At 41.2% G+C, this 12,253-nt stretch overlaps 1 protein-coding gene and 1 pseudogene across 1 annotated transcript; one reads left to right on the top strand and one right to left on the bottom strand.

The window, feature by feature from the left end:
• Positions 1 to 4,208: 4,208 nt before the first annotated feature.
• On the bottom strand, positions 4,209 to 5,255 carry LOC101654318 (E3 ubiquitin-protein ligase RNF133-like). Its single transcript, XM_004709996.1, has one exon. The coding sequence runs from the start codon at positions 5,253 to 5,255 to the stop codon at positions 4,209 to 4,211; it is 1,047 nt and encodes a 348-aa protein (XP_004710053.1).
• A 373-nt stretch (positions 5,256 to 5,628) lies between these two features.
• LOC101654004 lies at positions 5,629 to 9,969 on the top strand (annotated as a pseudogene).
• The last annotated feature ends 2,284 nt before the right edge of the window (positions 9,970 to 12,253 follow it).

Below are 12,253 nucleotides of genomic sequence, written 5' to 3'. Positions count from 1 at the left end.
GAAAAGTGGGTGAAGGGAGACATTGGACAGTGTAAGTCATGACAGGGTAATAATAATTTATAAATTATCAATGGTTCATGACGGAGGGGGGAGCAGGGAAGGAGTGGAAAAATGAGGAGCTGATACTAAGGCCTCAAGCGGAATGCCAATGTTTTGAGACTGATGATGGCAACAAATGTATAAATGTGCTTGACACAATGGATGTATGTATGGATTTTGATAAGACTTGTATGAGTCCCCAATAAGATGATTAAAAAAAAGAGAGAAATAAATGCTTGTTGGTTAAAGGCATTATGTTTTGAGGGTGTTTCTCTTAAAGCATTGTGTAGTCACTGACAACTCATTCAAAAAGAGACTTCAGTTGGCGAAAAAATATCTTAGGAAGTACCTAAAGGAGAAATGAAAGAATTGGGAGAATCAGATTGAGAATTCCACAGCAGTTTCAAGTCTTTCCAAACAAGCACAATTATGGATCCTTCTTCAATAGTCATTCCAGATGAGCATAATGAACTTATGTTTGGCAAGACACTATATTGTGCAAAATTCTCAGTGATGGGAGCCCTGAAAAAACAAAAGTGATCCCAAGAGATTGGCCATGGACTTGAAGGTGGTCAAATGGTTGATGCTGTTTAGGGTGGGAGAGAATGGTGTACTCCACCAGTTGCCTATGTGCCCATGGTTCAAGAAGACTTGTACAAACAGGTTAAATTGAAAACCCTAATAAAGAGGAGGAAAATGGATGCTAGTTTTGGAAGGAAATACCTATAATAGATATGTGCATGGGATTAAGAATTTATATAGAAAGTAGACACGTTAATGTAAGAAATCAGAGCAGCACTGTCAGTGTATTCCATCATCACCAGACTGTATAGTTCAAAGTGCTCTAGACCATTTGCTGTTCATTCAGAATCTGTATATAGACCAAGAGGCAGTCTTTTGAACAAAATGAGAAGATACTGGATGGCTTAAGGTCAAGAAAAGTGTGTGTCAGGGTTGTATCTTTTCACCATAATTATTCAATCTGCATGTTGAGTACATAATTTGAGAAGTTGGACTATACGAACAGTGTGTCATCAGGATTGGAGTGAGGCTTTTTCACAACCTGCTGTATGCAGTTGACAGAACCTTGCTTACTGAAAGACAAGAAGAGTTGAAGCATTCAATGATGAATATAAAGAATACAGCCTTCAGAATGGATTAAAACTCAATGGAAACCCATAGCCATTGAGCCAATTCTAACTGGTTGCTATTATTATCTTTTAGCCTATTGTTGCAGCTACTGTGTCAATCCATCATATCAAGGGTCTTTTTTTTTTCTTTCTTCCTCTCTAACATATATGGTGGCTTTTTCCAGGGACTAGTCTCCCCTGATAATATGTCCAAAATATGTGAGACCAAGTCTTGCAATCCTTGCTTTTTTTCTCCCCCATATGTTTGAAATGAACTTTTATGTCACCAAAGACTCCATTTTAATTTTACTTTCCCTCCTTTTATTAGCCACTCAGACCAATATTTAGATCTGAGGGCTAAGGAATCTAGAAGTTTTCTTTCTTTCTTTTCTTTTTTTTTTAAGGCTGTAAGCCTTCACTCATTTTTATTTATTTATCTTAAAATTTATTTTGTTTTTAAGAAGCATATTCTGTATAGTTGCACATCCCATCTCAACAAATGAAATTAATAATAATATCCCATTTGCCACCCTCATAAATGTGGTTCTCTCTCTTTTTTCCTCTCCCACCCTCTCTTCCTCCCTCCCTCTGTAATTTCCTATCCCTTCGCCTTCCCTATTCCCACCCTTGTCCTTATCTGTTGGTGTAAAAGCCACTTTTCTTTTTCTTCATTTTCCCTTATAATAATGATGTAATTAATTTATCTTTATAAGATTTATTAACATGGATAAGAATAATGCAAGGAACAACCTCCCATTGGGGGGAAAATGCTTAACAATACTTATATAGAACTCAAGGGGAGAGTATGCCCAGTACTGTGTTCCTAATCGGACACTTTTGACCTTGGTGACTCATGTGGTTTGCTATAGACTACTTGGATTTCAAATTCTGTCCTTTTGATAAGCACAAGATCATTCATAGGGCACACCAGAAGGACTTGATGTGGAAGCCTAAGTGAACCTCAAACTCAACTGTAGGCCTTTAACTCAAAACTGAGACTCCCTAGTGTGAGAAGCAGATACCTGATATTCCATGGTTGTAGAACTGGTGGTCATTGGGTGTTGATTTGAATCTCTTTCCTTGAGGGTGCCTCATGAATGGTGGCCTAGGGCTACCATATACTTACTATTTGAATGCCTCCTAACTTCATTATGATATGTATTAGTCTGGTAGACATGTGTAGTAGTTACATAATCTGTGTCAATTTGAGAGGATTATGAGTGAAGGGGTGGAGTCTAATCTGTCAATCGGATCATAGCCAATGAGGCCTCTGTATGGGCATGGACTTCTCCCGAGAATTCTGGGATATTCGGTATTCCTTCTTGTAGGTGGGAGACACTCTCAGGTCACTCCCTTAGAGACTCTCTATTGACAAGGCTGACTCCCTGCAAGACATCCCTGAGGAGAAGCTATATGGACCTACCCTAATGCAGCTCTGGGTGCTGGAGAAGCCATGTGGAGACATCTGCCAGCCCTGAGATGCTTACACCGCCACTAGATCCAAAGACTTTCTACTCACTGGTCTGCGATCATCCTGTATTCAGCGTCATTGCCTGTGTTTCGTGAGTCTGAAGAGGACTTTATAGATCGGTATCGGACATATGGGATAATATCAGATTTATAGGCTTGGACTGGACTGGGTTGGGATGCTTTCTTAATGTACAATTACCCTTTCTATAAACTCTCTCATACACATATGAGTGTCTATGAATTTGATTCTCTAGTCTACCCGGACTAATGCAGCATGGCTCTGACTTTGTGAACCATGTTATTGAAGTGGAAGTCCAAAGTCCATTTGCAGGGTCCACACATGGTTTAAACCTCTGACCATAGTGGAGGGATGTGAATAGCTCTGTTATCAGAGAGGAAACATTGTAAAGTTGATTTATAGCAGATGTAGCAATGTTAAAATATAATACCTTGCCACTTGATCTCCCCTTTGACGCATTTTAAAGTGGTTTTCAGTTAAAAAAAAAAGTGAAGGTGAAATACACATATATTAAGTCTCTGATGAATTCCTTCTGACTATAGAGCAGGGATGTTAACAGCCTTGCTATTATGCATAACGCATTGGAAAGTAGATTGTTGCAGATGCAGTTAGGTTAAAACTTAACACCTTATCATTTGATCTCCCTTTTGACCTCTTTTAAATTTGTTTTGGTTTTTAATATTTTCTACTTTCTTTTCAATTGAGGTTTGTCTCTGTTTTACTTTGTTACTTTTTTATTTATTAATGCTTTTCTGTATATGAAATCCAGGACAGGTAAATCTATAGAGACAGTAACTGGATTAATGGTTTCTTGAGGGTATAGCGGGTAAGTGAAAATCTAATAACAAGGAATACAAGAAAGAAGAAATTGTTCTAAAATGGATTATGGTGATGATTTTTCACCTCTTCTTAATTTGATTGAACTATTAAATTGTATGATATGTAAATTATATACCAATAAAATTTAAAAATGGAATGTAATTGCAAAATTATCATACAGCAAAAATTTTTGTGCTAAAATTGAAACAACGAAGGGCAATGATTACAACATTAATATAGTATAACTTAACTATAATACCAAAAGAGAAAATTTACTTTGTTTTGGGAAGAAAATTATCAGTAAGTTTGCATATTGCTTATAATATAGAAACCATTAAACTTTTAAAGCATTTTATACTGTATATGCTACAGAGTCCAATATATGCACAAAAATATTTAGGGAAAAAGTTTGTGCTTGGTTTTCACATGCACATGTACATAGAAATAAACATATACACTCACAGGGGTAACACATCTGGACAAGAAATTAATTTAGCAAAATCAAACATTTAAAAAATCCTGCTAAGCCTTTTACTCATTTCTGTCTGAGACTTGGTAAAAATTCTAGAAACTGAATACAATAACATGGAAGCCCCTAAACACACTTCAAACAGACAAAATGCTTGCCAATATTTGAACCTGATTAACTAACAGGTTTAATGCACAACTTGAAAGGATACATGCTTAAAGTAAAGGAAGAACCTTTTCTACTTCTGAAGTAGGCTGGATGTTCATTCCAGGCTATAGGGTGTTGCACTAAGAACTTCATTATTTGTCTCCTGATCATTTGCTGATTCAGAGTCATTCAAGTCTTCCAACATTATTTCTTGCAAGAGTTCTAAGGCATATTCTGCATCAAGTTGAATTCCCAGAGCTTTGAGAATGTCACATTTGCACATGGGGCATGTCCCATGGGATAGAATCCATGGGTCAATGCAATCCTTATGGAAAAAATGCTTGCAAGTCAGAATACGAACTATATCATCAGCCTTGTAGGGTTCAAAGCAAATGACACAATTGTCTCCATTTGGAGTGATTTCCTCATCACCCTCTTTTAATACCCGGAGTTGGAGTTGGCCAAAGGCGTCCTTGAGATCTGCTATTAGTTCTTGCCACCTCCTATTCTGAATTCTTGCCATCCGATTTTTGCGAATCTGATAAAAGATGAAGTAGGCTATGGTAGCAACTATAACAATAGCAAAAGACACCAAATAGTGATTCATGAAGATGACGTGTCTCCTTCCCACTTCAATTATGGCTGTGACGCGAATCCCCTTCTGAATTAAACGGAAAATTTTGGAGCCTTTCAAGTTGCCGATCATTACTACCACGATGTCTGTAAAAGCCTGATGTGACATTGGAAATACTTGATTGCCAGTTCCAGCAAAGTTATATATAATGACCCCGCTGGCTCCTTTATCGACAGCCACCTGAATCTTTTGTGTGAAATTACATCCTCCTCTTTCAATGAGCGCAAACCAAGTCTCTCTGCCTTTTCCAAGGCTGAAGTTGGTATTCGGATGACATACATGTTGAGTTTTCCCATCTGGTGGCACAATAATGCCGGACACTTTCTTTAAAGCGGATCCTTTCCCAAAAATTCCTGTCTCGCCTAACTCAGACAGCATTCGGTCCCCCACATAGAAGGTCATATTTATATAAGCAGTCCAAACAGCATTGGCACTACAAGAGTTTGGAGTAAGAAGCAGTAGAAAAGTGAATCTCACGAACCAGGAGATGGTGTTAATTCTCCTAGCGTCAAGCTTGAGTGCCCTCATGTCTTTCTTTGGCGTGCCAACCCAACGGACAAACGGAAAGTACTTACAAATCAATTGGATTCGATTAGAGGGAACGACTGTGGTTGAAACCAGGTTCTGACGTTCGCCAGCATGCTGTCTGGAGTTCAGAAAGGAATTTTGAAAGCTGTCTTCGGAGTTTCAAATGGTTTACCGGAGTGATAAAAGGGTAAACCTGGTAGGATCGGAGGAAAATCCTAATCTGCCGGTTGCGTCTCTAAGCACAGCTCCTGTAACTAGGTGATTATGACGTAAAAGACAACACAGCCAATCAGATGCGGGCTTATAGCATGTGCAAATGCATTGCTTAGAGTGTTTCAAAAGATGTTATGGTTGATTTTATTGGCTGAACTCAATGACTACGTTACATCTGGCAGCAGGTATTACATTAAGTTAAAAAGTAAATGAAAATTTCATTCATTAATATAAAAACCGTAAACGGCATGCCCTCCAAAGTCTGAAAGCACACATTAAGAGAGCCCTGTGACTATTTTTCTAGGAGTCTAATTTTGTATTTTATTTTTATTTCATTTAAAAAAATCATTTTATTAGGCGCTAATACAACTAATCACAATCCATACATACATCAATTGTGTCAAGCACATTCGTACATTTGTTGCCATCAGCATTCTCAAAACACCTGCTTTCTACTTGAGCCCTTGGTATCAGCTCCTCACTTTTTCCCCTCCCCCCTCCCCCCTGAACCCTTGATAATTTATAAATTATTATCATTTTGTCATATCTTACACCATCCGACGTCTCCCTCACCCACTTCTCCGCCATCTATCCCCCAGGGAGGAGGTTCTACGTAGACCTTGTCATCTGTTCCCCCTTTGTCCCTCACCTTCCCTTCACCCTCCTGGTATCGCCACTCTCACTGTTCCTGAGGGGTTCATCTGTCCTGGATTCCCTGTATTTCCAGTTCCTATCAGTGCCAGTGTACACTCTCCGGTCCAGCCGGATATGTAAGGTGGAATTGGGATCATGAGAGTGGGGGGCAGGAAGCATTTAAGAACTAGAGGAAAATTGTATATTTCATCGTCCCTACACTGCACCCTGACTGGCTTGTCTCCTCCCCCTAGTCCTTTTGCAAGGGGGTGTCCAATTTCCCATGGATGGGCCCTGGTTCCCCACTCCACACTCCCCCTCATTCACAATGCTATGCTTTAAAAATTTTTTTTTTGGTTTTTGATGCCTGATACCTGATTCCTTTGATGCCTTGTGATCTCACAGGCTGGTGTGCTTCTTCCATGTGGGCTTTGTTGTTTCTCAGTTAGATGGTCCCTTGTTTATCTTCCAGCTTATAGGACCCCAGATTCTATATATTTTGACAGCCGGGCACCGTCAGCTTTCTTCACCGTATTTGTCTATGCGCCCTCTTTGTCTTCAGCGTTCATGTCGGGGTAGGCTGGTGTGCTTCTTTCATGTGGGCTTTGTTGTTTCTTAGCTAGATGGCCGCCTGTTTATCTTCAAGCCTTTAAGACCTCGGACGCTATATCATTTGATAGCCGGGCACCATCAGCTTTCTTCACCACTTTTGCTTATGCACCCATTTTGTCCTCAGGGATCGAGTCGGAACAGGCTGATGTGCTTCTTCCATGTGGGTTTTGTTGTCTCTCAGCTAGATGGCCGCTTGTTTATCTTCAGGTCTTTAAGACTTCAGGTGCTATATCTTTTGGTAGCGGGGCACCATCAGCTTTCTTCACCACATTTACTTGTGCACCCATTGTCTTCAACGATCGTGCCAGGAAGGTGAGCATCTCAGACTGCCGAATTGTTAGAACAAAGTGTTCTTGTGTTGAGGGAGTACTTGATCAGGGATCCACTGTCCATCTGTTTCCTTAATACTAAACCTATAAATATATGTACATAGATCTATTTCCCCCTCGATGTATATAAATATATTTACATCTTTATATGCCTGTATTTAAATCTTTTGCCTCTAGTTCTTTCCTCTATTTCTTTGTACTTTCCTCTTGTCCCACTATCATGTTCTGCCTTCATTTGGGTTTTAGGAATTCCTCTCGGTTACATTGCCCTTGATCCAGCCCTGCCAGACCTCCTACACCCTCCTTGCCACTGATTTTGGATCACTTGTTGTTCCCTTGTCCCTTGGCTTGTTAACGCCCACTTCCTTTCCCCCGCCTCCACTATTCCTATGTCCCCCTGGAACTGTCATCTCATTGTTCTCTCTTCTGGCTTGTTTATTCCACCTATCCCTGCCAGGTAGACATGCTATGTACCATCACATGACTGAGTACAACGAAGCAACAGCAGAAAATAAAACAATAGCTACAACAACAGAACACACACAGAGAAAAACGTATAAATAGTTCAGGGTCTGTTTGTTGTCCTTCATGGGTGCTTTCCAGTAAAGTCTGATGGGGTGCCATGCCCTGGCCCCACATCTATCCCTGGGGGCTTCATTGCTCTGCTCCCCCCGCTGCTCTGCTGCATGTACCCAGAGGCTGGCTTCTGTGTAGTGAGCTCATGGCGGGCACAATTCCCGCCGTGTGTCTCTAGTGTTGTCCCCAATGGTGCTATGGGTCAATGCGGACCGCAGTGTCCCGTGGTGAGGCCGGTCCTGTGGTCTTCTCTGTGCATTGCTGTTCTGAGCAGGAACATTGTCCTCAGGGCTTGGTGAGCCAGTTTGTGCTTCACTCTTCTTCCCCTCCCCCTCCCCCCCATCGCCCCTCATTGACTCCTGTGTGCTCTGACCAGACCAGTCCCTTTTCTTGAGCTATAGCTTCAGTGCTGTCCTCTGAAGTGAATTCTTCCGGGGGGCAGGGTGGTGTTGTCCACTTAGTTGGTAATGGGGCCAGCCCCTCAGGCCTCTCTATTGGTTCCCTGCTTCATGTCAGTGTGTTGCGTTCTTGTCTTGGAGCTCTGGGTTGAAGTCTGGTCCCTCTTTCCCTGTGGAGACACAATCAACACCCTCCCCCTGTGAGGGTTAGTGTACTGTTCCCCCGGCTACCCATATCTTTTATCCCCTCCCCTTTAATGGGCTACCATATGTATCCCATATGTATCCCTGAGGTTAGTCTGGCCCCTGCCATATTACCTGGACCTCACCCCAGGGACATATGTATACAGTACAGTATCTTCTTCCCTATGTCCCTTTTGCATTTTTTGAGCTTACCTCAGCGGAATCACGTAGTACTTGTCCTTTTGTGCTTGGCTTACTTCACTTAACATAATTTCCTCCAGTTCTTCCCATGCGGTGATGTGCTTCATGCATTCATCACTGCTTTTTAGGGATGCGTAATACTCCATTGTATGTATGTACCAGAGTTTTTTAATCCACTCGTCTGTTGATGGAAATTTGGGCTGTTTCCAGCTCCTTGCAATTGTGAACTGTGCCACGATGAACATTGGGGCACAGATGTCTGGCTGTGCTTTGTTTTTTTGTCTCTTCTGGGTATATGCTCAGTAAGGGGATTGCTGGATCATATGGTAGCTCAATTTCCAACTGCTTTAGATATCGCCAAATCGATTTCCCCTGTGACTATTTTTCTTCACTTCCAGTGATGTGACAGCATCAACTGGCTCAGGCACAGGAGCAATTGTGAAGATGACGCCGGATGGGGCAGTGTTTCATCCTGTTGTGCTTATAGGTCAGAGATGAGTTGATGGCACCTCATAACGACATAATCAGAGCGAAGAAAATATTTTCAACAAAATGGAAAACTTTTAAAAACTAGCACTCTGAGCAGTGTCTACCGAGAGGACTTTGGTGGAGAGGTTTCAGGGGTAGATTCAAATGTGCTCCTTGCTGGCCTCGCACGCAGGCCTCAAGGTAGGGTGAGCAGCTGCAGCCACCATCTGCTTCCTTCACCGTGGCTGGCTCAGAGGCACCTCGAGATGCAGCCGCCATCGAGCCTTCCCCTAGCGGATTCCCCAGTGAACAGGGGACTTCTCCTTTGACTCTTGAGCGGAGGCAGAAGATATCTAGAACCAGTCTCTGGACTGAGCAGGGGCTCCTCCTGGGTGTATTGTCCGACTGCATTGACAGAGTTCTTGACTCTCCTTTCAAAGTGCAGTGTTGAGATGGAGCCGAAGTTTCAGAGATAGGATCCTGAATGTAATCCTATCTCAGCGGTTCAATAGCATCTCCAGATGTCAAAGTAAACCTTGGTGGAGGTTTGTATCAAACAATCTACAGCTACTACATTTCTGAGACAGAAATGGCTTTTGGAAGTTGAAGATGAGGACCATGAAGATTACAAGCCACTCATAGAGGAATTGGATCTTGCTCTAAACGACATTTACTACAAAATCCGATGTTTTTTGATGCCGCCATTGCTTGGTTCTCATAGACAAGTGGTGAGTCCTGACTTCTGGGGTACTCTGGGTGTTGTTCTTTTCTTTACCATGATATGGACAGTGCAGGTTGATCTCCTGGATTATCACCATTTGGATATTTGGTTCCCTAATAATTTTCTTTCTGGCCAGAGTTCTTGGTGGAGACATTGCACATGGCCAAGTGCTTGGGGTTGTAGGATATTCATTACTTCCTCTCAATGTAATAGCCCCTGTGCTTTGGGTGGTGGGATCATTTGAAGTAGTGTCTACATTTATAAAACTGTTTGGCGTGTTCTGGGCTGCCAACCATGCTGCTTCGTTGTGAAGAATTCAAGACAAAAAGACTCTCCTGATTTATCCAATTTTCTTATATGCATGTTTTGTTATAATATAGAGAGGTGCGACCTGAAAAAGCCATAATTGAGTGGAAAAAGACAGTGTTACATTTGTATGTAAACTGGGAATGCTTGCTGATAAAATTTTACATATTCCAGATGTAAAGACAGAATTAAGTTCTTTTAAAAAGAATGTGTGTATGTGTGTGTGTGTTTAATTAAACTATTCCAGATATCTGTGGGGGTTTGGTCAGAATTCTCAGGTTTGTTTGATTCTTCATGTTCCAGTGAATTGAATATATAGGCATTATATTTTTTTATAAATGGATAAATAAAAAGTAACACTATGAGCAACTGAGAGGTAAATAAAAAGTAACACTATGAGCAACTGAGAGGTAAAATCAGTGCATGCAGGAACTAGTGATTTATAAAATAACCATTTGAAGCACCCATGTGTGTGTGTCTATTGTTTTCTCTCAGTGTGTGTGTGTGTGTGTGTGTGTGTATATATACAAGAGGGCTTTAAGAATGTTGTAGAAAATTTCCATTATCTTTTAATTCCATTTTTCAGTATCTATGTATCTTGATCGCATGTTTGACACATTTCAGATTGAAAGCCTTGGTAAAAATTTTCAATTTCTGTATCACTTGCTTTAGAGGTTGGTGCATAAATCTGAATAATTTTTGTATTAACTGGATTCCATTGTATAGAGATAGCTATTATCCCATCACAGACAGAATTATGCTTCAAGATAGATCTTGAAATGTCCTTTTTGATTACGATGAATGTGACACAGATTTCTCTCAAATCAGTCATTCCTGGAATAGTAAACCATATGATGGCCTGATTCCAACCACTAATGCCTGGGATATCAATCTTTATGTGGTGCATTTCCATTTTTGACTACTTCCAGTTTTCCTAGATTCATGCTTCATACATTCAATGTTTCAATTATTAATAGATGTTTTCAGCTGTTTCTTTTCATTTTGAGCCATGCTCCATCAGCAAATGAACATCCTGAAGGCTTTACTCTATCCACACCATTACAGTCAACTCTACTTTGAGAAGGCAGCTCTTTCTCGGTCATATTTTGAGTGCCTTCCGACCTGAAGGGCTCATCTTCTAGCACTGTCTCCGACAATGTTTTGCTGCTGTTCATTGGCTAGTTCCTCTGAAGTGACAACATTACTTCTTCATTGTCTGGCCTTAGTCTGAAAGCCCTACTGAAACCTATTCACCTTGGGTGGCCCTGCTGGTATTTGAAATACCAATGACATAGCGTCCAGCATCATAGCAACACACAAGCCACCACAGTTTGACAAAGTGACAGACACCTGGGGGGCCAGGGGGTTCCTACTCACAGGGTTTTTGAGGCTATAGATCTTTACAGAAACAGCTCAATTTTCTCCTAAGGAGCAGCTGGTGAGTTTCTGGTCAGCAGTTCAATGCTTATCCCACAGCTCCACCAGAGCTTCTGTATATTCAACATAAAGGAAATCCAAATCCTCACCATGATGAAACACTATCATGGAAAAAAGGTGAAAGATTGAAGTTGTTAAAGATTTCATTTTACTTGGATCCATACTCAGTGCTCATGGAAGCAGCAGTCAAGAGATCAAATGATGTATTCCATTGGGCAAATCTGTTTCAAGAGTTCTCTTTAAAGTGAGAACAAAGGTATACCTGCCCCAAGTCATGGTATTTTTAATCACCTCATATGCATGTGAAAGCTGGACAAGTAACAAGGACGTGCACAGAAGAGTGGATGAATCGGACTTAGAGGGTTGATGAAGAATGTTGAAAGCGCCCCATAGACTTTCAGAGCACAGAAATCTGTTTTGGAAGAATTGCAGCCAGTTGCAGAACCACAGCCTGCTCCTTAGAAGTGAGGATGTCGAGACTTCATCTCATGCACTTTGAACATGTTATCAGGAAAGACCAGTCCTGGAAAAGGACATCATACTTGGTAAGGTGAGGATCAGTGGAAAAGAAGAAGACCTTCAAGGAAATGAATGGACACAGTAGCTCTAACAGTGATGAGGGTGGTGCAGGCAGGACCACAGTGCTTCATCCTGATGTATGTAAGGCAGTTATGAAGTGGAGCTGATTTGACTACACTTAATAACAATAACAAGCCTCTTTGAGATGTTAGTATCTTCATCTTTGTATCTGACGACTTTTTCTCAGAACTGTAGGAGGTGTTTTAATTACCTCCTATTTACCTTATTGGTGAGGGAGAGAATCCTGCCCTACGGTTCTGGGGATGGTTGAACACCTGACACTGGACAATCCTGGAAGTGAGGACAGAACATGCCACTCAAGGCCATCTGGGAGTTGCTTTG

This window comes from Echinops telfairi, unplaced genomic scaffold (assembly GCF_000313985.2).
Source record: "Echinops telfairi isolate 266 unplaced genomic scaffold, ASM31398v2 ScPeMD7_53;HRSCAF=182, whole genome shotgun sequence".
Classification (NCBI taxonomy): domain Eukaryota; kingdom Metazoa; phylum Chordata; class Mammalia; order Afrosoricida; family Tenrecidae; genus Echinops; species Echinops telfairi.
The sequence above is the reverse complement of the archived record's forward strand: the minus strand, read 5'-3'. Positions and strand labels throughout refer to the sequence as shown.

Excerpts from the sequence above, each read along its gene's own strand:
- LOC101654318 (XM_004709996.1), bottom strand. The coding sequence starts at position 5,255 with ATGAGGGCACTCAAGCTTGACGCTAGGAGAATTAACACCATCTCCTGG.